Here is a 24880-nt window from a genome sequence, read left to right on the forward strand (position 1 = left end):
TTTCAGTCCCAGGTCTGAACAGAGTGGGCCACAGGATCCCTGTTATTGGGCTCCGGTTTACCATTGTTCCAGGCTCTGCTCTGGTACTCTGTCTAACCATTCTCACAAAAGCAGTCCAAGATAGAGATTTCACATTCTTTTGTGAAAATTATTCAGCCCTACAGTGTAGCTAATAAAATGAGGTCCAAAAGCAAAAGGTCACTACAGTTGATCAGGGATGACAATTTAATAAGGAGGACATGTACATTTCTTGAAGAGATACAGGACATAATAAACTGTGACACACCCAAGTGGGAAGCAAGAAAATTAAATTGATCCTAAGGACAGTTTGGTCACAGAACAGTTAATTAATTGAATGCATGTTTGAGAAGATGGTTACTCCTTGAAAATTACCAGCTGAAACTTCACGGGGAGGTGGACAACAATTTACAGTGGCACGGTGGTACAGTGGTACAGTGGTTAGCACTGCTGCCTCACAGTGCCAGGGACCCAGGTTCAATTCCAGCCTCGGGCCACTGTCCGTGTGGAGTTTGCACATTCTCCCTGTGTCTTGCATGGGTTTCCTCCAGGTGCTCCAGTTTCCTCCCACAGTCCAAAGATGTGCAAGTTAGGTGGATTGGCCATGCTAAATTGCCCATAGTGTTCTGGGGGGTGTAGTTTGGGTGGGTTATAGAGGGATGGGTCTGGGTGGGATGCTCCAAGGTTCTGTGTGGACCTTTAGGGTGGCATGGTGGCTCAGTGGCTAGCACTGCAGTCTCACAGCGCCAGGGACCCGGGTTCAATTTCAGCCTCGGGCGACTGTCTGTGTGGAGTTTGCACATTCTCCCCGTGTCTGCGTGGGTTTCCTCCCACAGTTCAAAGATGTGCAGGCTAGGTGGATCGGCCATGTTAAATTGTCTAGTGTGCAGGGGTGTGTGGGATATAGGGGGATGGGTCTGGATGGGATGCTTCAAGGGACGGTGTGGACTTGTTGGGCCGAAGGGCCTGTTTCCGCACTGTAGGGAATCTAATCTAACCTACATTTAACTATTTTGTATAAAATGTGGAAACCAGTGGCTTTTGGAATGACTGAAACATAATATCTTTTAATCAAAAAGTACTTCTGAATATTATTTATTTTCCAAATTGCTAAGAGTCATAAAATTTTTGTATACTTACAGATCTGGGCTGACCAGAAAATCTTCTGTTATAATCATTTATATTTTGAATGACCTCTATAGACTCTTGCTGCTCATCATTCACTGGGAACAATGGGAATAACAATGTAACCTGTCAATAAACAATTGAAGTCATATTATTGCTGCACATATTCAAGTCATGCATTGTAAGTAACCTGCTAATTCATTTGACACTAAAATCATTTTAGCTGCAGAGCTCAACTAAAATCTTGACTTAATGTTTTTGTAATTACATAATGATTTTTGATTTAGATTTTGCTCACAACCATGTTAATTAGCCATATCTGCTCTGAAAAGAGGTTGAAATGGTTAACTGAAGTTCAAGATCACAAATACTATACTCTACAATACAGCACACCAACACACCCTTTGGCCCACCGATCCTCCGCTGATTCTGAATCCTATTTAGACCTGCTACTTATTGCCCATACGTGGTTTCTATCTCTCTGTTCACTTCCTGTTCATGCGTCTATCCAGATACGCCTTAAACGTTGCTAGCCTACCTGCTTCCACCACCCCCACTGGCAGTGCATTCTAGGGCACCCGTCGCCCTCTGTGTAAAAAATTTTTCCCACATTTCTCCCCCTCTCACCTTGAACCTGTGCCTACTTGTAGTTGACCTTTCCACCCTGGGAAAACGCCTCTGACTATCCACTCTATGATTTACAAAATTTTGTAGACTTCTATTAGCTCACTCCTCAGCCTCCATCTTTCCAATGAAAACAATCTGATTTTATCAAAGACAACAAGATGTAGAGCTGGATGAACAAAGCAGGCCAAGCAGCATCATTGGAGCAGGAAAGCTGACAAGGGGATGGGATGAGGTTAATAGGTAGGAGATGGGGGTGGGTTTGAGGTGGGAGGAGGCGATAGGTGGAAGGATAGTTTTGAGATCCAGTAGGGGGAGGGGAGATTTTGAAGGGATGAGTTGCGAGAAATGCGGGAGACATGGTCGAGGGCATTCGCGACTACTGAAGGAGGGGGAAGTTGCAGTCCTTGAAAAACGAGGACATCTGAGATGTACGGGAGTGGAATGCCCCATCCTGGGAGCAGATGCGGCAGAGGCAAAAGAATTGAGAATAGGGGATGGCATTTTTGCAGGAAGGTGGGTGGGAGGTGGTGTATTCTAGATAGCTGTGGGAGTCGGTAGGCTTGAAATGGTTATCGGTTTCTGAGTAGTTGCCTGAGATGGAGACAGAGAGGTCCAGGAACGAGAGAGAGGTTTAGAGATGGTCCAGGCGAACTTAGGTTGGGGTGGAAGGTGTTGGTAAAGTGAATGAACTGTTTGTCCTCCTTGTGGGAGCACGAGGCGGCGCCAATACAGTCATCGATGTAACGGAGGAACAGGGGTTTAGGGCCAGTGTAGGTACAGAAGAGGGATTGTTCCACGTAACCTACAAAGAGGCAGGCATAGCTTGGGCCCATGCGGGTAACCATGGCCACCCACTTAGTCTGTAGGAAGTGGGAGGAATTGAAAGAGAAGTTGTTGAGGGTGAGGACGAGTTTGGCTAAGCGGATGAGTGTGTTGGTGGAGGGGGACTGGTCAGGCCTGCGGGACAGGAAGAAGCGGAGGGCCTTTAGGCCCCCTGTATGGGGAATGCAGGTGTATAGGGACTGGACGTCCAAGGTAAAGATGGATCTTCTTTCTGCCTCCCCCTCTCTCCCTATTTATTTCAGAACCTCCTCCCCCTCCCCCATTTCTGATGAAGGGTCTTGGCCCGAAATGTCAGCTTTCCTGCTCCTATGAATCTGCTTGGCCTGCTCTGTTCATCCAGTTCTACACCTTGTTATCTCAGATTCTCCAGCATCTGCAGTTTCTACTATATCTGATTTTATGAAACCTCTCCTCATAACTAAAACCAGGCAACATCCAAGTAAGCCTTCACTGCACCCTCTCCAGAGCATTCACGTCCTTTTCGCAGTGTGATGATCAGATGTGCACACAATATTCCAAATGTGGCCCAACTAAAGTTTTGTATAGCTGTAATATAACTTGTCAACTTTTATATTCGATGCCCTGGCCAATGAAGGCAAACACGCTGTATCTCTTTTTCACCAACTTATCCACCAGCGTTCAAAAATAGAAGTTGCTGGAAAAGCTCAGCAGTTCTCGGAGCATCTATGAAGAAAAAATCAAAATTAACGTTTTGGGTCTGGTGACCCTTCCTCAGAGCTGTTTTAGTAGGCATGGTGAGTACCTGTCAGGAGGTGGGGGTTGGTAGAGGATATGGAGTCAGAGGGAAGGTGGGGGAAGAGGAAGGTTCCAGGGGGCCATGGGTATTTTTGAGTTGTTGCATCTTGTGGGCCTTGATGCCAGAAAGGAAAAGAAAAAGTTCTTTGTTAGCACGACGAATGAAGATGGAGGATGAAGTGGAGCTATGGAGTGGTGCAGCCCTGAGCCAGTTTGTTGCAATGCTGTTGGAGAGAAAGGTTGAGAGTATGCAGGTGATGCTGTATGGCACTATGTGTGGATCTCAGGATGTGGTGACAGCAGTTGTCCGTGAAACATTGAACATCATGGAGATATCTGTGATCCTGGGAGGATTCAAAATGAGGGATGAAACTTCAGTTGGAATCCATGTGAGGTGAGTGAGCTGAAGGCAGTCACTGAGGAATGTGATATGGTTGTGGAAATGAGTTTCAGCAAATACTCAGTCAACACCAGGCATGACAGTGAAATTACTACCGATCGACAAGAAGAAAGATTGGAACGGAAATCCTGTCGGAGAGAGGAGCAGAACTTCTTCAAAGGTGGCATGCCTAGAAGAGACGTGGCAGTGAGTTTAATACTAATAAAAACCAAAAGAACTGCGGATGCTGTAAATCAGGAACAAAAACAGAAGTTCCTGGAAAGGGTCAGCAGGTCTGGCAGTATCTGTGAAGGAAAAATCAGAGTTAACCTTTCAGGTCTGGTGATCTTCCCTCAGAATGGGTTCTGAGGAAGGGTGACTGGATCCGAAACGTTAATTCTGATTTTTTTTCTTTCCAGATGCTGCCAGACTTGCTGAGCTTTTCCAGCAACTTCTGTTCTAGTTCCTGATTTACAGCATCCGCAGTTCTTTTGGTTTTTATCCACCTGTGCTGCCACTTCAAGGAATGTGTGGACCCTTTCACCCAGATCTCTCTATATGTCAATGCTCCCAAGCATTCTGCCATTTATTGTATAATTCACACCTGAATCTGTTCATCAAAATGCATTAGCTCGCATTTGTCTGCATTAAACTCCATCTGCCATTTCTCTGCACAAATCTGCAATCTATATCCTGTTGTATCCTTTGACAATCCTCCTCACTCTCTACAACTCCACCAATTTTGGTGTCATCCGCAAACTCACTAATCAGACCACTGTCATTTTCGTCCAGACCATTTACAACAAAGGTCCCAGCACTATCCCTGTGGAATACCACTAGTTATTGATCTCCATTCCAACAAGCACCTTTCCATCATTGCGCTCCATCTTTTATGACCAAGCCAGTTCTGTATTGATCTAGCCAGTACATCCCAGATCCCATGAGGCTCTACCCTTTATACCAGCCTGCCATGAGATACTTTATCAAATGCCTTATTTAAGCCCATGTTGACAACATCCATTCCTCTTCCCTTATCAGTCATTCTGGTCACCTCCTAAAAAAACTCAAACAAGTTGGTAAGACATGACATTTCCCTGCGCAAACCCATGCTGCCTATCACTCACAAGTCCAATCATTTTCAAATGTGAATAAAAATTGTCTCTCAGTATCTTCTCAAGCAGCTTCCCCACCACTGACGTCAGGCTCACCAGCCTGTAATTACCTGAATTGTCTCTGTGTCCTTTTTAAACAAAGGACAACATTAGCCATTTTCCAGTCCTCTGGAACCTTGCCTAAGGCAAAAGAGGATGCAAGATATTTGTTAAGGCTCCAATTATTTCTTCTCTTGCCTCCCACGACACCCTGAAATAGATTCCACCTGGCCCTGGGGACATGTCTACCTCAATGCATTTCAAGACACCCAACACTTCTTCCTTCATTATGTTGACCTTTCCAAGGATATTCATACACCTTTCAATAATCTCAACCTACCTCATGTCCTCTCTTTAGTGAATACTGATGTAAAATACTTATTAAGGATCTCACCCATTTCTTCTGGCTCCACATGTAACCTCCCTCCTTTATCTTTCAGTAGACCCACTCTTTCCCTCGCTACCTTCTTGCTCTTAATATAAATATAAAATGCCTTGGGATTCTCCTTAAATCTGCTGGCTATGGGGGCTTCACATCCCCATTTATCGCTCCTAACTCCCCGTTTAAGATCCTTCCTACTTTGTCTGTTTTCAGTTGCCGAAAGCTTAGGTATGCTTCCTTTTTTTTGACTAAGCTGATAACTTCCCCTGTCATCCAACGTTCCTGCCATTCACGCCCTTCATTTTCACAGGAACATGCCTGTCCTGCTCTCTAGTGAACTGGTTTTTAAAAGACTCCCATATGTCAGATGTGGATTCACCTCTTATAACTGCTCCCAATCCACATTCTCCAATTATTGCCTAATTCAGTTACAGTTAGCATTCCCCTAATTTAATACCCTCATCCGAAGTCCACTCTTATCCCTATCTATAAGCATCCAAAATTTACGTAACTATGGTCACTATTCCCAAAAGTTCCCACGGAAACTTTGATCATCTGGCTGGGCCTATTTCCCAATTCCAGGTCCAATATGGCCTCTCCCTCATTTGACTATCCACATACTGTTTCAAAAAACCCTTCGGACACATCTAACAACTTGCTCCCCATCCAAACCTCTGGCACTAAGGACAGATATCTTGTGTTGTTTCCCATGGTACCATCTAATATTATGAATCAAGCTGACAAAGTGTAGGCATTTATACAGTAACAAAGATTTAGCTCTGAAATCTGTGCAGGCAGAGATTGCATGCTTTTTAATAATGCTATTGGAGATGTCAAAAGAGATGGACAGATTCTTAAAAGCAAGGACATGAAAGATCGTCGAACGTAGACTGAAATGTGGAGTAACTAGATCAGTCATGTTCTTGTTGAATGCTGCAGCAGGTTTAAGGGGCTGAGTGGCCTATTTCTGCTCTTAATTCACTGTAAATACATAAGCAGACTATCTAGGGCATGAGAGTCACAGTGCCACTGACGATCCTGTGAGGAATGAAAGAAGCCATATTGCTATCCTACTACAATTTGCCTTGGTACAACACTATAAGCACTCACAGCCATACCAAACTTTGTCTGCCCACATAAAAGACATCAGCCTAGAAAACAGGAAAGCCAGCATCTTTTCTTCAGGAATCAAGTGATTTTAAATCCCAACTGACAGCAAGCACATTTACTATGAGAACTAATGTAAGAACAGCCCAGACCCATTATTATGCTCATGAAGATCTTAAAGCCTCACTTGGGACCTTTACCTAATCTTGCTTAAACTAGCATGATTAGTCAAGACAGTTACAATGCCTGATGAGTACATTGCAGCCAGGTTTTATCTGTACCAAACTCAAGAGTGCTGCATGGCTGGTATCACTATTTGATGAATGAAAAATAATACTTAGATGTCTCAGTGTTTCATGGTCCTTGAACTTGTATCAAGCTTAAGACTAAACCACTGTTCAATAAACCCAACAAAAGATACAGCCTAATCTAACCGAATGAAAGACACTATGAATGGCACAAATACGGACTGCAAACAGTAGACTTAAATAGAACAGTTCAGATAAACTATGTCAATATCAGATATAAATTGTGTAAATAGCTGATGCCAACTGTTTGAACTATATAGATGTATAACTTGTGAATATAACAGATATAAACTGTTTGAATGATTCTTAAATGATAGTAAATAAGAAACTATTGAAAGCACATTAGAAACAAAGAGTTAGTAAGCAATCTGTCAAAAGGGAACTGTAACATTTCAGATATGTTTCTTCTTTTTCTTAAACCATGCGCAGATATGGATATTATGATGTGGACAGTGAATTGGACTGTGTTGAGTGCAAACTTCTAGGCTATGATAGACAAAAAATAGGATTTAATGTCTCTGGGTTAATGTGTTAACTCCAAGCTTTTCTAACCCAGAGGTGGCTCTTCCAAAGTACTTTCCACTAGAATTTCCTCAAAACCTAATGCTTATGCATACAGACAGAGTGCTTTTCCTACATTGGGAGGGGGCCTGTGGTGCTCTGTTGCACTGATACTCTTCCATGTTGCTGCCACAGCTCTTAATCCACTGATCCTAAAGCAGCAAGGATTCCAAGTGCTTTATCATTTAAATCCTTTAGGAACAATGAAAACTAGCTTGCAATAGGTTTGTGTGCCGTCTTTCAGGATCTGCAGAGTCTAAATCATACCATAATGTCTGTCCCATCAATGACCATTGGGTATTCAGAACCAGGACTTAACCCAAATGGTATGAATTAATTACTTTTACAATGAAAGCTCGTGAGATCTTTAGGAGCCAGTCTCTTCAGAACGTTTTAGCTGGTGGCAAATGTAATTAAGCTGTTGCATAACTTAAGTGATAACTCAACATCAGCAGTCCTGCTGGTATTACAAGTCCTGATACCAAAGCCAGCTCAGTTCCAAGAAATAATACTTCAGTGTAACTAAGCCCAGATACCTCCAGCCTTCTTAACTTACACCGGGAGACACAGGGGTAAAATAAATAACAAAAACAGAGTTGCTGGAAAAGCCCAGCAGGTCCAGTAGCATCTGTGAAGGAAAAAACAGAGTCAATGTTTCGGATCCAGTGACCCTTCCTCAGAAAATAAATAACTGTTGTTTATGCACAGTAAAATCACATGAAGACATTTGTCCCCTATATTAAGGTATCTTTATAACTTGGTTTATGGTTGTGAGGTTGTGCTGAATGGAAGATGCAGTTCTCAGTGACTTGGAGACAGTATGGACTGCAGATGCTGGAAGCCAGAGTCAACAGGTGTGAAGCTGGAATAGCGGAGCAGGTCAGACAGCATCCAAGGAGCAGGCCTGTTTCAGGCCAAAACATTGACTATCCTGATCCTCGGATGCATTTTGGACACAATTTTGAGAAAACAAAGTGGAGTTCTTTGCTGTAAGGATTAACCTGCACACCTCAGTTATTTTCTCTTTCTTCTGCTATTATTCTGCTTCCATTGTAAGGAATTGGAAATGATTATACTGAACCCCAAGTTCAAAGCTGTTAGGTTATAGGACCTTTGTTTTTTTTTCTCTTGGACAAGCCAGTTTGTGGAATACTATGGCTCTCAGACTATCTTAAACTTGAAAAAAGGGACAATTTTCTTATCTCAGTCCTTTAGGTCAAGGTGACCACTATTTATTTTGAAAGTAGTAGAATAATCAAAGTAGTAGAATAATCAGCATAATAACAACTTTCATTCAGATTGTGCCCTTAGCACTGCTACAACGACGAATAAATGCAAAGATCCAAAGTTGGTATGTTTTCTTTCCTGAAGAACAGCTCATTTTTATGACAACCTAGCAGTTTCGTGGTCATTTTTAACTGACACTGTACTAGGTTTATGTTTCCATTTATAGAAGACCGAATTAAAATTTTTAAAGTAGGTTTTCATTTATTTTCCCCCTTGATTATTAAGACCCTGAATTAGTACTCCAGTAACATAATCATTATTCTACCAAGTCAAAATTCACACAACACCAGCTTACAGTCCAACGGGTTTACTTGAAATCACAAACTTTTGGATCATAGCCACTTCGTCAGGTGTAGTGAGAGAAGAACACACAAACACAGAATTTATAGGTAAAGAGATCAAAGGATCATACAACTGGTGTGAGTGGAGTGAGCAAACCTGAAATGGCTAACTGACTGCCTCCTATTGAATTTTTAATCATTCATACATTCCTGCATTCTAGAAATTGCCAAGTAGGAAATGGAATTTTATATGGCATTTTATAAATTCCTACTTTTGAAACAATACTAACCTGATTCCATATTAAAACTCTGAGAAAGACTCTGGACAAGACCTCACACCTACAATTCAGTGTCTGACCTGAGACATTACCTACTGTATATTCTAATGGCTCTGCCTGCAGAAGCAGGATATGGAGAACTCTGAGATAATAAAATGTGAGGCTGGATGAACACAGCAGGCCAAGCAGCATCTCAGGAGCACAAAAGCTGACGTTTCGGGCCTGGACCCTTCATCAGAGAGGGGGATGGGGGGAGGGAACTGGAATAAATAGGGAGAGAGGGGGAGGCGGACCGAAGATGGAGAGTAAAGAAGATAGGTGGAGAGGGTGTAGGTGGGGAGGTAGGGAGGGGATAGGTCAGTCCAGGGAAGACGGACAGGTCAAGGAGGTGGGATGAGGTTAGTAGGTAGCTGGGGGTGCGGCTTGGGGTGGGAGGAAGGGATGGGTGAGAGGAAGAACCGGTTAGGGAGGCGGAGACAGGTTGGATTGGTTTTGGGATGCAGTGGGTGGGGGGGGAAGAGCTGGGCTGGTTGTGTGGTGCAGTGGGGGGAGGGGATGAACTGGGCTGGTTTAGGGATGCAGTGGGGGAAGGGGAGATTTTGAAACTGGTGAAGTCCACATTGATACCATATGGCTGCAGGGTTCCCAGGCGGAATATGAGTTGCTGTTCCTGCAACCTTCGGGTGGCATCATTGTGGCAGTGCAGGAGGCCCATGATGGACATGTCATCAAGAGAATGGGAGGGGGAGTGGAAATGGTTTGCGACTGGGAGGTGCAGTTGTTTGTTGCGAACTGAGCGGAGGTGTTCTGCAAAGCGGTCCCCAAGCCTCCGCTTGGTTTCCCCAATGTAGAGAAAGCCGCACCGGGTACAGTGGATGCAGTATATCACATTGGCAGATGTGCAGGTGAACCTCTGCTTAATGTGGAATGTCATCTTGGGGCCTGGGATGGGGGTGAGGGAGGAGGTGTGGGGACACCCATCCCAGGCCCCAAGATGACATTCCACATTAAGCAGAGGTTCACCTGCACATCTGCCAATGTGATATACTGCATCCACTGTACCCGGTGCGGCTTTCTCTACATTGGGGAAACCAAGCGGAGGCTTGGGGACCGCTTTGCAGAACACCTCCGCTCAGTTCGCAACAAACAACTGCACCTCCCAGTCGCAAACCATTTCCACTCCCCCTCCCATTCTCTTGATGACATGTCCATCATGGGCCTCCTGCACTGCCACAATGATGCCACCCGAAGGTTGCAGGAACAGCAACTCATATTCCGCCTGGGAACCCTGCAGCCATATGGTATCAATGTGGACTTCACCAGTTTCAAAATCTCCCCTTCCCCCACTGCATCCCTAAACCAGCCCAGTTCATCCCCTCCCCCCACTGCACCACACAACCAGCCCAGCTCTTCCCCCCCACCCACTGCATCCCAAAACCAATCCAACCTGTCTCCGCCTCCCTAACCGGTTCTTCCTCTCACCCATCCCTTCCTCCCACCCCAAGCCGCACCCCCAGCTACCTACTAACCTCATCCCACCTCCTTGACCTGTCCGTCTTCCCTGGACTGACCTATCCCCTCCCTACCTCCCCACCTACACCCTCTCCACCTATCTTCTTTACTCTCCATCTTCGGTCCGCCTCCCCCTCTCTCCCTATTTATTCCAGTTCCCTCCCCCCATCCCCCTCTCTGATGAAGGGTCCAGGCCCGAAACGTCAGCTTTTGTGCTCCTGAGATGCTGCTTGGCCTGCTGTGTTCATCCAGCCTCACATTTTATTATCTTGGAATCTCCAGCATCTGCAGTTCCCATTATCTCTGATACTATGGAGAACTCTGTTAGTTTTGTTTAAGATGCAAATTCCAGAATCTGTTTCAAGTCACTGCCCTGAGATATTTAAAGGTTCCATCAATGTCTGCCTAACTGTCCAAAGTTGAAACAGGCAAAGCCATAAGAAGATACCAAAGGTGACATCTCAGTTCAGAGACCGAATTGTAGGTGTGAGGTCTTGTCCAACGTCTGTCTCAGAGTTTTAACATGGAATCAGGCTGGTCTCGTTTCAAAAACAGAAATTTATAAAATGCCATATAAAATTCCATATCCTGCTTCTGCAATTTCTGGAATGCAGGAATGTATGAATGATTAAAGATTCAACAGGAGGCAGTCAGCCATTTTAGGTTTGTTCATTCTACTTACACCAGTTGTATGATCCTTTGATCTCTCTGCCCTTCATCGCTCTGCCCGTAAACTCTGTGTTTGTGTGCTCTCCTCTTACAGCACCAGATGAAGGGGCTGCCCACAGAAGTTTGTGATTTTAAATAAATCTGTTGGACTATACCCCGGTGTCATTTGATTTTTGACAGTCCAACACTGGCACCTCCACATTATTCTACCATATGTTCAGTTTACAAGAACATAAGAAATAGCAGGAGGGTAGGACAACTGGCCCAATCAGCCTGCTCGTCCATTCAATAAGATCATGGCTGACGTTTTTCTGGACTCAGCTCCAATTACCGCCCACTCACCATAACCTTTAATTTCTTTACTGTTTGAAAATCCATCTTGGCCTTAAAAACATTCAACAAGGTGGCCTCAACTGCTTCACTGGGCAGGGAATTCCACAGATTCAAAACCTTTTGGTTGAGGAAGTTGCTCCTTGACTCAGTCTTAAATCTGCACCCCCTTATTTTGAGACTTTGCTCACCAGTGGAAATAACGTCCCGCTTCTATTTCAATTATTTCCTTCATAATTTTATATGTCTCTGTAAGATACCACTCATTCCTCTAAATTTCAATAATATTGGCCCAGTCTGCTCAATCTCTCCTCATTAGCCAACACGCTGAACTCCAGAATCAACCTAGCAAACCTCCTCTGTACCCCCTCCAGTACCAACACATCATTTCTCAAGTAAGGCGACCAAAATTGTACACAGTAATCCAGGTGTGGCCTTAGCAGCACTTTACAGCTACAGCATATTCCTTGCGTTTAAACTCCATTCCTCCAGTAATGAAGGACAATATTCATTTGTTTAACACATAAAGCAGCCACAAGGTGCTTATAGTGGAAGGGGTGGATTTTAAATTCGGTGATAAAGTGCTATTTCCTCTAGAAAGCCACTGTATCCATTCAGATGACTGCTGCATATTCCATTATGCTTCCGATTTAAACAAAGAACTAGCATTTAAAGTGAAACTGCGTAAAGTGCATTTCTCCCATTAATTATTTTAAAGTGTAGTCACTTATACACACCAAGATATCACAAAACATGATATATGACTTGATAGAGATAACGGGAACTGCAATAAATTATCCCAGGAGCTCCACACGGAGTGTGATCCGCTCGTGCCAAGTCTGAGGCAAGATCCGAACAAGCTGTGTGTAGAATGGAGGATCAAATATGTTTTTCTTGTGGCTGCAGTTATCATAGTTTCCCTGGAAAACCTGGAATTGTAGATTGAAAACAAATGTATTCTTTATTTTGAAGATACACCTTTTATTGTCCAACATTCCAAAACCCACACTAACTCTGCTAAACTCCCAACCCAACCTCTTCTCCTCAAATAACAGGGCATCTCTCCAAGTTGTATCAGAGATAATGGGAACTGGAGATGCTGGAGAATCCAAGACAACAAAGTGTGGAGCTGGATGAACACAGCAGGCCAAGCAGCATCTCAGGAGCACAAAAGCTGACGTTTCGGGCCTCGACCCTTCATCAGAGAGGGGGATGGGGACAGGGTTCTGGAATAAATAGGGAGAGAGGGGGAGGCGGACCGAAGATGGAGATAAAAGAAGATAGGTGGAGAGGAGAGTATAGGTGGGGGGGTAGGGAGGAGATAGGTCAGTCCAGGGAAGACGGACAGGTCAAGGAGGTGGGATGAGATTAGTAGGTAGGAAATGGAAGTGCGGCTTGAGATGGGAGGAAGGGATGGGTGAGAGGAAGAACAGGTTAGGGAGGCAGAGACAGGCTGGGCTGGTTGTGGGATGCGGTGGGGGAAGGGGAGATTTTGAAGCTGGTGAAGTCCACATTGATACCATTGGGCTGCAGGGTTCCCAAGCGGAATATGAGTTGCTGTTCCTGCAACCTTCGGGTGGCATCATTGTGGCACTGCAGGAGGACCATGATGGACATGTCATCTGAAGAATGTGAGGGGGAGTTAAAATGGTTCACGACTGGGAGGTGCAGTTGTTTATTGCGAACTGAGTGGAGGTGTACTGCAAAGCAGACCCCAAGCTTCCGCTTGGTTTCCCCAATGTAGAGGTAGCCACACCGGGCACAATGGATACAGTACACCACATTGGTGGATGTGCAGGTGAACCTCTGCTTAATATGGAAGGTCATCTTGAGGCCTGGGATAGGGGTGAGGGAGGAGGTGTGGGGGCAAGTGTAGCATTTCCTGCCGGGGAAGGTGCCGGATGTGGTGGGGTTGAAGGGCAGTGTGGAGCGAACAAGGGAGTCACGGACAGAGTGGTCTCTCCGGACGGCAGACAAGGGTGTGGATTGAAAAATGTCTTGGGTGGTGGGGTCAGATTGTAGATGGCGGAAGTGTCAGAGGATGATGCGTTGTATCCGGAGGTTGGTGGGGTGGTGTGTGAGAACGAGGGGGATCCTCTTTGGGTGGTTGTGGCGGGGGCGGGGTGTGAGGTATGTGTTGCGGGAAATGCAGGAGACGCGGTCAAGGGCATTCTCGACCACTGCGGAGGGAAAGTTGCGGTCCTTGAAGAACTTGGACATCTCGGATGTGCGGGAGTGCAATGCCTCATCCTGGCAGCAGATGCGGCGGAAGCGGAGGAATTGGGAATAGGGGATGGAATTTTTGCAGGAGCGTGGGTGGGAGGAGGTAGCTGTGGGAGTCAGTGGGCTTGAAATGGACATCAGTAACTAGCTGGTTGCCTGAGATGGAGACTGAGAGGTCCAGGAAGGTGAGGGATGTGTTGGAGATGGCTCAGGTGAACTTGAGGTTGGGGTGGAAGGTGTTGGTGAAGTGGATGAACTGTTCGAGCTCCTCTGGGGAGCAAGAGGCGGCGCCAATACAGTCATCAATGTAACGGAGGAAGAGGTGGGGTTTGGGGCCTGTGTAGGTGCGAAAGAGGGACTGTTCCACATAACCTACAAAGAGGCAGGCATAGCTGCGGCCCTCTCTGATGAAGGGTCTAGGCCTGAAACGTCAGCTTTTGTGCTCCTGAGATGTTGCTTGGCCTGCTGTGTTCATCCAGCTCCACACTTTGTTATCTTATATATGAGTTGATAGTCAGGTTTCTTTTGTAATGCTGAAACATATTTAACCAGGGCACCAGAACTCCATGAACATTTTTTTGAATATGTCAGAGGATCTTTTACATTCACCAGAAGAAAAGTCAGGTCCTTGGTTTAAAGTATCAGACAAAATATGACATCTTTGAAGATCACTCCACTCCCTGGGTGCAGCACTAAACTGTTACCCGAGATTGTGCTTTGAAACGTGACTGGAAATCATAACGATCTGTCTCAGTAGACAGGAGTATTGTAATAAGGGTTGGATTGACAAACTCTAGTCCTGAACAAAGAAGTGGTTGGAAACTCAAACAGACTGCCACTCGTTAAAGCATCCAGCAGTGGTCTTTGTTAAGGCTCTTCCCAAGCAGCTTTGTGATGTGGGACTCTGTGCTCTGTTCCCCAGGGTGCTCACCAAGACAAATATCAACTGCACATGGAGGACCATCAACTCTGTGAAAGATGTTCTTGGTCTGCCCAAACCTTGTTGGTCTTCCAGAACAAGGAGTTAACCCTGACCAGGTGTTGCAGACTAAAGCATTCCAAGATCCAAGACTACGTACTAAGGGACACACTAAAGCTTGGGCAGCTGCTGCCAAGCCGAAGTGGGGAAATACCACTGTCTGAGGTCTTTCTGCTGAAGGTAAATGGGGGTCTGTTCAGTTAATGGACCCTCCTAGTGCCTCAGATATACGTAAATATTAGGATTGAGTAAGAGACGTTTTTGGTTTTTTTGGGATAGAGTCAAAGTTCAACATTTTTGTTTGTTGCTTTACATGCATCTGTGCAGAACTGAAGTACTTCTGCGTCAACGTACATATACAAAGATTTTTTAATGAATAAAGTACATTTTTGGAATAAAAAAGCTTTTGCAATCATGGTATTAATAAGGCAGGTCCAGTTACACATCTGGTCAATAATGATGCCCAAAATTTTGATGGTGGTACCACTGATGGTCAGGGGCAGGTGAGTAAGCTTTTCTTGTGGGAGATTGTAATTATTTGGCACTTAAATAGCAAAGCTTTAGCTGTTTGCTAACCCAAGCCTTCAGTTGAAACTTTGCACATAGCTTATTGCTAAGTAGGAGGAAAGAAAGAAAAACGAAGCTTGAGGCAAAACATGCTCCACCTGAACTTCTGATACAGTATGCAATTACTCACTGTGTGAAGAATTTAGAGGCACACCTAGACCATTTCACAAAAAAATGCTGCTTCATAATAATTAACACTGAGTGTTTGCATAACTTCTTCCCACTTTGAATGAGTACAGACTTCCCTTAAGTGCAAGGCCATCCCAAGACAATCCCCTAATGGTCTCAATGTAGGCTTCACACGCTTCAAAATCTCTCCCCACCGACCTCATCCCAAAACCAAGATAAAAAGTGTGGAGCTGGATGAACACAGCAGGCCAAGCAGCATCTTAGGAGCACAAAAGCTGACGTTTCGGACCTAGACACTTCATCAGAAAAGGGGGATCTGGACAGGATTCTGAAATAAATAGGGAGAGGGGAGGAGGCGGACGCTTTTGAGATGAAGTGGGGGGAGGGGAGATTTTGAAGCTTGTGAAATCCATATTGATGCCATTGGGCGGCAGGGTTTCCAAGCGGAATATGAGTTGCTGTTCCTGCAAGCTTTGGGTGGCATCATTATGGCACTGCAGGAGGCCCAGGATGGACATGTCATCGAAGGAATGGGAGGGGGAGCTGAAATGGTTCGTGACTGGGAGGTGCAGTTGTATCGTGCGAATCGAGCATAGATGTTCTGCAAAGCAGTCCCCAAGCCTCTGCTTGGTTTCCCCGATGTACAGGAAGCCACAACAGGTACAGCGGATGCAGTATACCACACTCGCGGATGAACATCTGCTTGATGTGGAAAGTCATCTTGGGGCCTGGGATGGGTTGAGGGAGGAAGTGTGGGGGCAGGTGTAGCATTTCCTGCGGTTGCAGGGGAAAGTGCTGGGTGTGGTGGGGTTGGATGGGAGTGTGGAGCGGACAAGGGAATTCCAGAGAGAGTGGTCTCTCCAGAAGGCAGACAAGGGTGGGGATGGGAACATGTCTTTAGTGGTGAGGTTGGATTGCAGATGGCGGAAGTGTTAGAGGATGATGCTTTGTATGCGAAGGTTGGTGGGCTGGTATGTGAGGACTAGGAGGATTCTCTTTGGGCGGTTATTGCGGGGGCGGGGTGTGAAGGATGAGTTGCAGGAAATGCGGGAGACACGGTTGAGGGGGTTCGCGACCACCACGGGGGGAAATTGTGGTCCTTGAAGAACAAGGACATTTGGGATGTACGGGAGTGGAATGCCTCATCCTGGGAGCAGATCGACGGAGGCGAAGGAATTGGGAATAGGGGATGGAATTTTTGTAGGAAGGTGGGAGGGAGGAGGTGTATTCTAGGTAGCTGTGGGAGTTGGTGGGCTTGAAACGGACATCTGTTTCGAGATGCTTGCCTGAGATGGAGACAGAGAGGTCCAGGAAAGTGAAGGACGTGTTGGAGATGGTCCAGGTGAAGTTGAGGTTGGGGTGGAAGGTGTTAGTGAAGTGGATGAACTGTTCGAGCTCCTCTGGGGAGCACGAGGTGGTGCCGATACAGTCATCAATGTAACAGAGGAAGAGGTGGGGTTTGGGGCCAGCATAGGTATGGAAGCGGGACTGTTCCCCATAACCTACAAAGAGGCTGGCATTGCTTGGGCCCATGTGGGTGCCCATGGCCACCACCTTTGTCTGTAGCAAGTGGCAGAAATTGAAAGAGAAGTTGTTGAGGGTGAGGACGGGTTCGGCCAGGCGGATGAGGGTGTCGGTGGAGGGGGACTGGTCGGATCTGCGGGACAGGAAGAAGCGGAGGGCCTTTAGGCCATCTGCATGGGGAATGCAGGCGTGTCAGGAAGTATAGGGCAGTGCCATAATGATGCCACCCGAAGGCTGCGGGAACAGCAACTCATATTCCGCTTGGGAACCCTGCAGCCCAATGGTATCAATGTGGATTTCACAAGCTTGAAAATCTCTACTACCCCCACTTCATTCCAAAACCAGCCCAGCTCGTCCCCGCTTCCCTGACCTGTTCTTCCTCTCACCTATCCCCTCCTCCCACCTCAAGCCGCATCTGCATTTCCTTCCTACTAACCTCATCCCGCCCCTTGACCTGTCCGTCCTCCCCAGACTGACCTGTCCCCTCCCTACCTCCCCACCTATACTCTCCTCTCCACCTATCTTCTCCTCTATCCATCTTCGGTCCGCTCCCCCCTCTCTCCCTATTTATTTAGAACATAGAACATAGAAGAGTACAGCACAGTACAGGCCCTTTGGCCCACGATATTGTGCCATGGAACAATCCGAATTCCAAAACATAAAATAACCTAACCTACATTCCCCTCAATTTACTGCTATCCATGTGCATGTCCAGCAGTTGCTTAAATGTCACTAATGACTCTGCTTCCACAACTACCACTGGTAAACTATTCCATGTGCTCACAACTCTCTGGGTGAAGAATCTCCCTCTGACGTCTCCTCTATACCTTCCTCTTAACACCTGAAAACTATGACCCTTCGTGGCAGTCAATCCTGCCCTGGGGAATGGTCTCTGGCTATCGACTCTATCCATGCTTCTCATTACCTTGTACACCTCGATCAAGTCACCTCTCTTCCTCCTCCTCTCCAGAGAGAAAAGTCCGAGCTCAGTCAACCTCTCCTCGTAAGACAAGCCCTCCAGTCCAGGCAGCATCCTGGTAAACCTCCTTTGCACCCTCTCCAAAGCCTCCACATCTTTCCTCTAATAGGGCGACCAGAACCGGACACAATATTCCAAGTGTGGTCTCACCAGGGTTTTGTAGAGCTGCAGCATAACCTCGCGGCTCTTAAACTCGATCCCCCTGTTAATGAAAGCCAAAACACCATATGCTTTCTTAACAACCTTATTCACCTGGGTGGCAACTTTGAGGGAGCTATGCTCTTGAACACCAAGATTCCGCTGTTCCTCCACACTGCCAATAATCCTACCTTTAATCCTATATTCAGCATTTAAGTTTGACCTTCCAAAATGCATCACTTCGCATTTATCCAGGTTGAACTCCATCTGCCATTACTCAGCCCAGCTCTGCATTGTCAATGTCTCGCTGAAGCCTGCAATAGCCCTCGATACTATCAACGGCACCTCCAACCTTTGTGTCACCAGCAAACATACTAACCCACCCCTCAACCTCCTCATCCAAGTCATTTATAAAAACTACAAAAAGCAGGGGCCCAAGAACAGAGCCCTGCGGGACACCACTCAGCACTCACCTCCAGGCAGAATACTTACCATCTACAACTACTCTCTGCCTCCTGTCAGCCAACCAATTCTGAATCCAGACAGCCAAATCACCCTGTATCCCATACCTCCTGCCTTTATGAATGAGCCTGCCATGGGGAACCTTATCAAATGCCTTGCTGAAGTCCATGTACACCACATCCACTGCTCGACCCTCGTCAACCTGTCTCGTGACCTCCTCAAAGAACTCAATAAGATTTGAGAGGCATGACCTGCCCCTCACAAAGCCATGCTGACTCCCTTTAATCACGCTATGCTTTTCCAAATAGTCATAAATCCTATCCCTCAGAATTCTTTCCAAAACCTTGCTGACCACAGACATAAGACTGACTGGTCTGTAATTTCTAGGGATTTCCCTATTCCCTTTCTTGAAAAGAGGAACAACATTTGTCTCCCTCCAGTCTTCCGGTACGACTCCCGTGGAGAGTGAGGAAGCAAAGATCTTCGCTAGCGGCTTCGCAACCTCCTTTCTCGCTTCGCGGAGCAACCTAGGATAAATCTGGTCTGGCCCTGGGGACTGATCAATCTTACTGTTTGCCAAAATTTCCAGCACATCAACTTCCTCAATCTCGATCTGTTCGAGCCTGTTTTCCTGCTCCTCAAAGTTCTCATTCACAACAAGGTCCCTTTCCTTAGTAAAAACCGAAGCAAAAAACTCATTTAGGTCTTCCTCTGTCTGCTCAGACTCCACGCACAAGTTCCCTACGCTATTCCTGATCAGCCCTACCTTCTCCCTGATCATTCTCTTATTCCTCACGTATGAGTAAAATGCCTTTGGATTCTCCCTAATCCTTCCTGCCAAGACTTTCTCGTGCCCCCTCCTGGCCCTCCTTCCGAGCAAGCCTGTAATCCTCTAAAGCTGTGCTAGACCCTTGCTTCCCCCACCTTACGTACGCTGCCTTTTTCTTATTGACGAGACGCACCTCTGTTCCCGTCATCCAAGGCTCGTTAATCTTACCCCTTCTTACCTGTCTCAGAGGAACAAATTTATGCATCACTCGCAACAACTGCTCCTTAAACAGTCTCCACATGTCTGTTGTGCCCTTTCTGTGGAACAATTGCTCCCAATCTGTACTTCCCAACTCCTGCCTGAGAGCATCATAGTTTCCTTTTCCCCAGTTAAATATCTTCCCCTGGTAACTGCTCAGATATTGCACATGGAACAGGTGTAGGTGGTCAGTAGTTTGCGAGCCCAGTCAGACCACTACGCTGAACTACTACAGGCCCTTTACAGAAAGGCTGTAATACTTATCTTTTTAACTTTATTTCCTAATTTTTCTAATTTATACTATGAATAACTGTAAGTAACTTTATTTTTCTTTTTCTATTTTGTATCTAAGTTCTGTAACTAGGTACTTTGTACCTAAGTGGCACCACGTGGGATGACATTCTAAACTTTTCACGGTACTCCTATACTTCAGTACATGTGACAGTAAAGGATATTCCATGTTATTTTATTTGCACTGCCACCACAAAATTTACTTTATTCCGCAATGATAATCAATTTGCACTAAATGAAAACACAATGCAAAAGCTGGCATCGCCTGCTAAGAGGGTGCACTTTTCTCTAGGGGCACGTACATGGGCAGGTGGCGAGATCAACTGTCATAGGTGCACGACACAAGGTTAAATTGACATGAAAGTTAAAAGTAATGGTCAATCGCAGAGAAAGTGAAGTTTGAAAGTAACTGTAAGTACAAAGTGAAAAGGAGATAGCACTAAGGAATGAAATATTCCACCAATGACTTTGAAAACTATTCTGAAGCAAAAGACAAACAACTTGGAATAGTTTGACTAGAAGGCATTCATTCCAGCAAGGAACAGGTTGAGGACAACTGCCTATTCTGACATTGAAAGCTCTGTTAATGTAGTCAGAGTCAGCTTGAGCAGAAAACATTCCCATCTCCGGTCTATTCCTACCGGAAGAGAGATTCCTCCAGCATAAAGCCTGGGCTACAAGATGTCCACTTCCAGCAATTGATGGCTAAAATGATAAAATACTAAGCATAGCATTATCTTCCACATGGTGAGCAAGCCAGCCACAATAGCAATAACAGAAGACTGGCTGCAAAATGGTCTCACTCAAGTCCAGCACAAGAATGACCAGGAGAAATTTTTAACATGGATGAAACAGTCCTGTTTTATTCTTCCTTTTCCAGATCGCTCTTTGATATTCAAAGATAAAGTATGAAATTGTGAAAAGGAAAGCAAGGAATAAGTCAATGCTTTGGCCTACATCAACACGGATAGCACTAAAAAGCTGCTTCTTCTCATCCCAGGAAAATTAATGAACCCATGTTGATTTACAAATGTCAAGACACTATCCACATTAGAGGTTAATCAATCCAGTTAGGCAAAAGAATCAAAGGTTATTGGAGGTAGATGGGAATGTGGAATACAGAACACAAACAGAAACCACCTACGATTGCATTGGATGACAGAGCACGTTGAATGCCAAACTGCCAGTTTCTGTTCTTAATACATATGTTCACATACAGGTCCATGGAATGACCAGAAGCATTTTTGAGGTATGGATCAGCAAATTGGACAAAATGTATCAACGGAAGATTTAGAAGAAAATCCTGTGTACAAGTAACAACCTCCACGCACCCCAACATTATTTGCCTCAATAGCATCAAAATGATGTTTCTGCCTTCCTAAACAAATGCCAAGGTCCAGTCAATGATGATTAGGAAATTGAAAGCCCACAGCTGATGGCTGCTGATCTCTTAGGTCCAGCACTGAAGTAAAATTCAAACATTTTAGAAGGTATGTTCATGATTTTAAAAAAAGTCATGGAAGCTGATGAAGCTACAACTGCCAACTGCTTTTGCCTATGCTGAATTCAAACCTGTTACGAATGTGCAATATACTGAACGTTAAGAAGAATAGGATGATGCCAATTCACCTCATTAATTCTGCCCCAGAACAAAGTTCTTTCCTGATACCCCTCACACCCTCACTTTTCAGCTTTTAATCCCTACTTACTAGTTCTCTGGCTTGGTACTTACAAAACTCCTCAGCCAATGTTTATGTACTCGTCATCCCTTGCCCATTTTCACACAGTTATTCTCAACAATTCAGTCACATTTTCTATTCTGTTCCATAGCTTATATGTTTAATCTCTTAAATTCAAGGACTGCAGACTCAAGTGTATCTGCCATGGAACTGCTCTCAATTTATTGGCTGATCTAGTTCAACCCCATTAAGCTCTAGTATGTTTTTGTCTCCTCAACCAAATGCTGCCATTATTTGAGGATTATTTTGGTATGTGAGGGTGACCATGTATAAGGAGCTCCTGGATTTCGTTTCTTCTAAAGTGTTAAGATACTCTGCAGTTTCTTTGCCATCAGTGTCACTGTCCTCTCCAATCTGATCTCTTCCTAAAGATTCACCCGAAATTTCCTCCCCCATCTGATTATTAAATCAATTACCTTCTCTGGCTCAAATACTTATAATATTGATAATTGCCCTTGTTGTCAAGTTTGGTACACCATACAACTGACGTCTGTTCCAACAAGCACAAAGTGTAGATAAAGGTGTAGGTGTATTGTAGATAAAACACTCTACCAATCCATTATTAAATATATATGTTTTCATCAGTTGATGCTTTATTACAACTGTAGTCACCTTATGGAAATTATTTTATCAAATTAAAACCTTTGCCTGCAAGAATCTTGGAGAAGAAAAGGTTGTGGCAACATTTTGCTGAAGTAGACAGATTTTTAAAAAATAGTATGGGATTCAAAGCTTATGAGTAAAAGACAGGATAACAGAATTGAGGATTATCAAATCATCCTTGATCTCACTGAATGGTAGAGAAGACTCAATGAGCTGAATGAAAATATCTCTGTTCCTTTGTTTTATGGTCTTATTTCTATTTCTAGCATATCAGGCCATTTCTAATGACTTTTGTATCTTCCAACAAAATTTAGTGGCTTAATTTGTCTTACCATTTGTCTGCAGATGGGACAATTAACTGCTCCCAACCACGTGCCATAAGTCCAGTATGCAACAATACAGGAACCTAAGAAGAAAAGAAAAAGTATTTTCGAAGACAGGTTACACTTTTTTAAACCAGCCTGGGCTATTGAGCTTTGCACAAAAGTAAAATCCATTTTAGTTTTGAGAATGTTTTTCTTTCTCAGCCACGAGACCTGTAGTTCAGTGTTTTTAACTTAAATTCAGGCCTTAAGGCAGATTTAACTATCAACGTATTAAAAAGTGCATTGATACGCTGTTCACATTTTCAGAAGATCTTGAAACATTTTATAGCCAATGGATCTCTGCTGAATTGTAGTGCAGTCTTTTTTGCTATGCATTCAAATAGTTATTTACATTATGAATGCTCATTCATTCTTTACAACACAAAATATGAAATCAGGCTGCACCTACTGTACAATGTTTGTGTTCTTCACATTTCAAAATTAACATTTGGTTTTACTTTAAACAGAATATTATTGGCATGAAAATCAAAAGTTAAGTTTACTTATAACTGGTATTTATAACTGAAACATAACTGCTCTTCAAACTGATATCAAAATCATTGTTAATGTAGTTAAACTATCACACAAAAGCTATTAACTTGTTCCTCAGAAAAATGTAACAATTACTTTATCAGTGTTTCTTTTGCAATCCAGAAGCAAGAGATCAGACAGAATTACAACAACTGGTTCCAGCTGACATGAGATTGATGGTGATTTTAAACGATGGGTAGAATCACATACAAAGATGACACAATTTATAAAAACGGAATATTTTCTGAGTGTATTGATTTCTCCACTGCATTTCCCCTATTTGATAAGGTGACTTGCTTCCATGTGCTTTGATACAACTGGACATAAAATCTCAGCTTCTTTTAAAAAGACGATCATCTAGATACAAGTTGTCAGTCCAAAAGTTTTTATAACGTCATCAGTGACGACTAACGTCAAATTGGACACTGTTCCTGTAGGCCCTAAATCAAATGAGATCGTTCCCGGGAACCCCATTAAGTGAAAAGCAAATCTCAAAGCCGATTAATTTTATTTCCATTGATAAAATAAAGACAAACAGGTTTTACCCAAAATGGTAGGAAAGGACTAGATAGATATTTTTAAACACAAATAAATTTGGTTTTCATCCATTCTAAGTCCTGTCACAAATGAACTGAGGCCAACTCTGCAGTTGAATCTTACCTTTCAAATTACGGGGACAGATGTTCAAGGACACAACAATTGGAAACAGTGCTATTCAACTGATACATACTTGCATCTGCATCATCCTAAATAAAAACTAATTTCCTCTAAGCAGTTATGTGTCATGTTTCTGATTGGAGGACCTCAAAGTATTTAGGACCAATCACGCTTGAAACAGGTTCATTTGAAAAAGAAAATTCCAGGAACTTTTGTTCAATGTCATATTCATTCTAACTAGATTAGGTGCTGAAACACTTCTGTTGATCTTCATATTTTACATTCATCAGGATTAAACAGATCTTCAAATGCCCGACAACCGAAACCTTCAGTACCCTGGGTTAACTTAACTTGGTGTCTTTCCAAAAGCTCTCATATCTCCTTCAGTAATTACAATACAGACAGTGCGTTCCAGAGTAAATTGATGAATACAATACAGTGAACAATTCAAAATTAATCAACCCATTGCAACTACCAAATTTCCTAATGTATCATACTCTATCAGTACTATTCCTAGGCTTGTGGATTTTGTGCAAGTCTTAATAATTATATTCCCAGACCATATAGTTCTGATCATTGACAAATACCTCAGACAACAACAAACCATTTTTATTTTCTATATTAAGAACACGATTTAAATGTTTCAAGGCACTTTAAACAGAGGAAAAGGGAAAAATGCACAATGGAGTATACATCCATAGTGGAGAGATGGAAAGGCAACTGAAAAGTGGGGTGTTTATAACTATTTTGCAATACAAAGGACAGCAATTTGGGGGAGGAATGGAGGAGTCTGAAGATCAAAGGACGCAGGATACAAGGAGATACAAGATTGGAAAAGGATGCAGAGAGATAGTGGAGTGAGGTCATAAAGATGAAAACCAACAGATTTGAAAAACAGTAATTGGGAAAGTAGGGGACCAGTGTAAATTAGCCCATTTTCAGTGTAGTGAGGGTGGGCAAAATTGTGTGCGCATGTAAGAAGGACAGGATGGGGCAAACTCCCATTGTTTGCTGCTTTATAAGTCCATCCTGTGAGGGGGGGGGGATTTGTT

At 44.1% G+C, this 24880-nt stretch overlaps 1 protein-coding gene across 5 annotated transcripts in view; it reads right to left on the reverse strand.

The window, feature by feature from the left end:
• The window catches only part of rnf170 (ring finger protein 170), a 56604-nt gene that overhangs the window by 5844 nt on the left and 25880 nt on the right, over positions 1 to 24880 (reverse strand). For all 5 annotated transcript variants that reach the window (XM_048523110.2, XM_048522927.2, XM_048523021.2 and 2 more), the window contains 2 exons: positions 22608 to 22681; positions 1159 to 1269 (listed from right to left, as the gene is read on the reverse strand). In XM_048523110.2, coding sequence (XP_048379067.1) covers positions 1159 to 1269; positions 22608 to 22681 — 185 coding nt within the window. The remainder of the gene's footprint in view (positions 1 to 1158; positions 1270 to 22607; positions 22682 to 24880) is intronic.

The sequence above is a fragment of the Stegostoma tigrinum genome, chromosome 1 (genome assembly GCF_030684315.1).
Source record: "Stegostoma tigrinum isolate sSteTig4 chromosome 1, sSteTig4.hap1, whole genome shotgun sequence".
Lineage (NCBI taxonomy): Eukaryota > Metazoa > Chordata > Chondrichthyes > Orectolobiformes > Stegostomatidae > Stegostoma > Stegostoma tigrinum.